Here is a 6,000-nt window from a genome sequence, read left to right on the forward strand (position 1 = left end):
GAGCCTCTTTGACTCTTGGTCAAACAAATGGAATTTGCAAAAAACTCATCTGAGCAAGACACAAATCCCAGGACATAAAATCAAACATGGAGTCTTAAAGCTGACAAATATGTCTTTGTTCCTGTGATGTTCCCGTTGCTAGGCCGGAGGCTAGTTTGATTTATGATGTCCAGTCATACTGATGACAGTTATGAGTGCCTCCAGACGCATTTTAGGACTCAAGATGAACTTCTTGTGACCCTCTTTGTTTGCTGGAGTCCTCTGTGCCCTTGGTTAAGTCCAGGGGACAACCACTGTTCAAACCCCATGATAGACTAAGGGGCACTGGGTAATCTGAAGGGCTACTACAGGTAGTACAATGATGGTTGCTTTCCAATGTTTTACTCATGCAAAATTTTTAATTTAAGTCCATTAATTATATACAATCATTTCTTTGATCCGATCGGAAACATTAAAGCAATCATTAAAAGCGGGTTAATCCTGCAATAAATTAAAGGGCGACTAATGGGTTGATTTAAGTGTATCTTAAATTGATCTTGGACCTCTATTGTACTCATCAGTATGTGTCTGTTTGCACAAAACTCTCTTTGAATTTACATTAGAAAATGTGAGAAAGAAAACGCTTAATTTCTCTGGAGATGAAAACTCAATAACCCCCATTTCACAGCTGTGATTGGTCAAGCCTTAAGGGTTTGTTATCAAGTGTCATCAATCCTGGAATTGTACACCTCCAAGGGAATCATTGTATAAACAAAGCGGGGCATGATTACATCTGGCTTGAGGAGACGTGAAGCCCTTTACCGTATATTATTGATTAATAATGGCTCCGCTCTTGTGACCCAATTTTCATCTTTTATGCCTAGATTTACGGTGGCAGACTTAAGTGTCCCTTGACATCCATTTCATGTGGTTGGCACATATATTGCCTCCGCTGTGATTCTGCCAAATTTAAAGCGCATATAATGTGGATTTAAATGTCTCTTAAGTAGTATAACAAACACCATCATGATTAGAGACTTACTGAGTCTTTGAACTCTAAACTCAAAACTCACCTGCTCCGCAATGCATACCTCTCATAACCTCTTTCATCTGCTGCTACCACCTTGCTTTATTATGTTGTTTTTATCCTCCACCACCTGGTTGTATTGTATTGTGTGATTTTATTGTATTAGGTGATTTTTTTCTGTATTTATTGGTACCGGTCCTTGAGCCTGTGTGACTCTTGACTCTCTAAAATCTAGGATTCACACATACAGAACACCATCGTCGGCATACAATCAATCATCTTGTTGTAACAGTCCAGAGCTCTTGTTTATTCAGCGTTATGGCTAGAGTTTTTTTCATTCACTAACTTGTTGTTTTTTTTGCATATTTAAACAATTACCTGGAGGAGACCTCCTGAGGGATCAATAAAGTTTTATCTTACCTTACCTTACCTTATATTATATTTATATATTTATATATGTTATAATATTGTTATAATTGTATAATCCATAACATGTTATAATTGTTATATATATATATATATATATATATATATATATATATATATATATATAAATGTGTGTGTGTACTTTTTTTTATCTGAAAGTTGGTCCTTGAATTAAATCCTGACATCTAACAGGTCTGTGCTACAAAAAAAGCTTGTGGACTCCTGGAATGTATCTTTTTTTTAAAGATATAACACTATTGAATTGGGAACAGATATTCTCTTGATAATATTTCATATTTGTATTAACTGTAAATTAGCTTATTACTTACTAATATGAAGTACTTTCTCACACCCTTTTCAGACGACTATAATATACCATTAATAGTTATATGATATATAAGATGATTAGAGTTCACTCTCAACTTCACCTGAATTATTGTTTTGATCCCTTACCATCAAGCAGAGAAATACAAACTTCTCAGAGACTGTTTTGAGCACCTTCATTCATATACCAGGCCAGAGTGTAACTCACAGCCAGATAAATCTTTGGATCACATTCAATTTGCGAGTCAATAAAAGCATGATAAATTGTTGGGCCAACTAACATCCCTCTCCTGCTGAAAAGATGGTTTACTCTGGTGATAACATAGACGATGGCTCATGATGTGCTGCCTGATCAAACGACTCTGCAGGAATAACTGTAGTTCACCCTGACATTTATGGCTTCAAATACTATTTATTTCCTGCTGTTTCTGCTGTCCGGCTAGTTTCACCAAAAGATTTCCACTCCACAATCTGTTTATTGTTTTGGGAGGGAAAATGTAGCCATTCAAATATCGTCTAAGGGCACATATCAGGCCTCCCCTTGAGTCTTACCCTGGTTTGATGTAGTAGAAACACAATCAAGTATAGCAACAAAATCTGTTCTTTTGTGTTGCTGCTTCGAAACCTCAGTTATAAAGCATCCTCTTATTAAAGTCAGAAAAATCAATTACAGATCAGGTGATTCATTCACATACCATTAGAGATATAGGAGACTCCATCCATCATTTCACTTAAAGTATCTTTCATGAATTAAAACATAAATCGTACCATAAATATTATTGTTGATAACAATTTTTATTTAATTTTAAGTAATCAAGTCCCCCACCTGGACAATAAAGGGCTTCACAAACATTAAACCTTAATGGTTAAAGACAATGGCTAGGCTGTGGGAAATCAAGGCAAATAAACGTATCTGTGAGCATTATAGTGGCGACATTCAGAGATACGGCATACGGCCTTTACACTTGTTGTCCTCATACATACGTTACGTGACTATAGGGACAGCACTCACTATCTTTTATATATGTATATATATATATATATATATATATATATATATATATATATATATATATATATATATATATATGTATATATATATATGTTTTATTGACAAGAAGATGGACATGGCATCATACATACATTTGCATTATCCTTTTTTTTATAGACCATGACAAATGGACTTTTACTTCCTCTTTCAACACCCTCAGTCTAAACACTTTGGAGCTAACACTCCATACACTTGGCCATTGTTACTGGGGCTGGACCTCCTTATAATAGACCACAAACCCGAACTGAAGCGATCACCTGAAGCACCAAAACATCCTGTCCATGTGTGCTCAGCTCCTGCATAACTGGCATAAAAGTTGGTCTGCAGCAGGGAAAATGGCTCTACACAAGATGGTGAAAACAGTTTATAGGATTATCAGGAGAACAGCCCCCCTCCGTCATGGACATCAAAGCTCCAGATGCAGGTGGAGAACCACTGTAACACCAAACCTTCACATTCATTCTTTAACCCTCCTTGTTCTGCCGTGGAGCATCCAGAGTAGACCTACCAGAATGAGGTGGATCCTTTTTTCTGTAGACAAATTATGAATAAATAAGCCATCGATTGGCCATTTTGATCTTACACTTACTTCACTAATGAACTTGATTCACAGGGATAACCTGGATTGCGTTTTCTGTGGATTCACTCTTACAGTATGTGACAAATGTACTTAAAGTACACTAATGTCACTCACAACACCGTCACTTACTGTGGAGTGTCAAAATTGTTCTCATGAAAAAGGTAACATTTTGTTGTCAAGCTGGAGCCGCCAAGGATTTTGGCTTGTTTTTTTCTTCCAAACAGCTTTTCTCTTTTTTTCAGAACTGGAGGAGCTCGAAGAAGACCTGGATGAACACTTGGACTGGTTATCCTCATCTGGTTTCACTGGTTGTCTCTCGGCTGTCCAGTTTAACTCCATCAGCCCACTGAAAGCAGCTCTGCTTCATTTGGACAGCCGGGTCTCATTCACAGGCCCTTTGTTTGAGTGCAGCTGCTCCTCCTCCTCTTTTGCAGATCCATATGCCGCTGAGACAACAAACTCCTTATCAGGTAACCATTATGTGAGTTGTGATGAGTATGATATTTAGTATCAGAATGTTCTGGCTTAACCTAGCAAACAGGGCAAATAGCTACACAGATTTCAGTGCTTTGTTTTGGTTCAGCACACACACATTTAAAATATAGCTTATAGCTTATAGATTTTTAAAGGTTTATTGGTGTAATTTTAATTAAATGATTGCCTTTCTGTGCATCCCTCCCTAACTGTTTTCAAGATGGAAACAGATAGGGATCAGGGCTTCACAGTGTAAATAGGAAGTGAGACAAGAAGGTACATAAATGACAGGACATGACAGGTTTGCTAAAAAAAAAAGAGGTTGAATTCAATTTCATTGAGTTCACATTTTCATGTTAGGACCTGACAATGAATAGTTTTATGTGTACGGTTTTATAGGTTCAGAATCCTCTAAATGTATACACTCTTTCGTTCAAAGACCCGCCTGCATCAGCAGATCCTGGACAGCCATTGGTCAATGCCATCAGGAGTGATTCAGCTCTCATTGGAGGTGATTATTTTTTGGCTTTAACTTCTTAATTGAGAAGGTAAATTGACACTTGTGTCTTGTTTTAACTATGATTCAAGTAAATATGATTCATTCCTCACCGAGCAAGTATTTTTTTGTACAACTCTTCATTATTTGGTCCCCATGGGCATTCAAACAGGGTTTTATTTAATTTAGTATAATGTTTTTATAGACAGCAGCAGTTTTAACTGACATCTGGCTAATCCAATGACATCCTTTTAGCCCTTTTAGTAACTGAAATGTGCATAACAGAAATGGGGATAATTTAATATAATTGATTCAGCTGATACCCAGCTAAATGCTAACATGGCTTTAGAAAGACAATAAACACACAGGAATTGACAAAAAGTATTATATTAGCCAGCAAAAAGTCGACAAAGGCTTAATAAAGAGAACAAATATATAAAAACAAATCAAGAATACACAAGAGAAAGGTTGTACAGGAAGAGAGTAGTACTGCAAGGAGAATGCTGGACCAAAACTGCTTCATATGAAAGAATAGGAAGACAACATATGAGGTTTATTGATGAATCAGGACACTGTGGGATGATTGACAGGATGTCTTAAAAAGGTTAGCATAGAAGACTTGTTGTGCAAGACTCATGATTGCTAAACTGCTGCTGTCTTCTTCAGTTTCAGTCATTACTGACAAATATTCCCCTGGCTGTGTGTCTCAGGTGTAATAGCTTTGGTGATCTTCATCACTGCATCTGCCTCTGGTGTCATGGCCAAGTTTGTCTGCGTCAGAAAAGACACATACAGAAATCGGGAAGTGAAAACTGTGCAGCCTGAGGACCAACCGGAATTCCCTTTCGGCAGCCAAGTGGAGTATCAGAGTCGCCCTCAAGACCATCAGAGAGAGTTTTTTATTTAGCAGGACTCAGTGCTCACACACAGTGGATATTAATTTGTACAGTTTTACAGGAAGCCCCTCTGAACACTCCTTGCCTTTCAATCCAGATGATTCTAGGATAAATTAAAGAACTGTTTGTAAATATTAACTTGAAAACTTCAATACAACAGTGTATAGATTTTTAAATGTTATTGTGATTACCGTGTTTCTTTGTCTACCTTGTGTCGTATTCCAAATATTTATGCTGTATATTTTTTATGAAAGAGTTTAGTGTGAAATATCATCCATCTATCCGTGTTTTTTATTTATAAGAATTAAACATTTTATTTTTTCCTAAACGAAAGGGATCCCGCTTCCTTAGTGTTGTAATCATAATTCATTGATTTGACTAGAAGGGTGTAGTGAGAACACATTTATTGCCAGTGTTAACCCAACACTAGAATTTGTAGTGATGTTAACAAAACAAAACCAATACTGAGACACATGAGGAAAGATGGGTGGTTGAAAGGAAACAGGAATCTCTGAACTGGTCCTACACAGCCAAATGTTTTATCAAACAATACAAATATACAACATGTGCCATATTAAATTAGATGATATGTTTCCAGTTCGAGCAACTAAATGATATACTGTACGTTACAAGGCCGCCGACAAGTGATCCGCTGTCACTGAAGTCAATGGCTGGAGATCGTCATGATATCCCATATATCCCAGATTATGGGAGACATCACAGACCATCGATCCCCACGATCACTAT

General features: G+C 37.0%; 1 protein-coding gene across 2 annotated transcripts in view; it reads left to right on the forward strand.

Moving 5' to 3' along the window:
• LOC148087214 (contactin-associated protein-like 4) overlaps window positions 1–5,773 on the forward strand; it is a 64,459-nt gene extending 58,686 nt beyond the window's left edge. For both annotated transcript variants that reach the window (XM_087785411.1, XM_087785410.1), the window contains exons 22-24: window positions 3,630–3,857; window positions 4,301–4,372; window positions 5,068–5,773. In XM_087785411.1, coding sequence (XP_087641537.1) covers window positions 3,630–3,857; window positions 4,301–4,372; window positions 5,068–5,264 — 497 coding nt within the window. In that variant the 3' untranslated portion in view covers window positions 5,265–5,773. The remainder of the gene's footprint in view (window positions 1–3,629; window positions 3,858–4,300; window positions 4,373–5,067) is intronic.
• The last annotated feature ends 227 nt before the right edge of the window (window positions 5,774–6,000 follow it).

This window comes from Callionymus lyra, chromosome 2, assembly GCF_982586985.1.
Source record: "Callionymus lyra chromosome 2, fCalLyr1.hap1.1, whole genome shotgun sequence".
Taxonomy (NCBI): domain Eukaryota; kingdom Metazoa; phylum Chordata; class Actinopteri; order Syngnathiformes; family Callionymidae; genus Callionymus; species Callionymus lyra.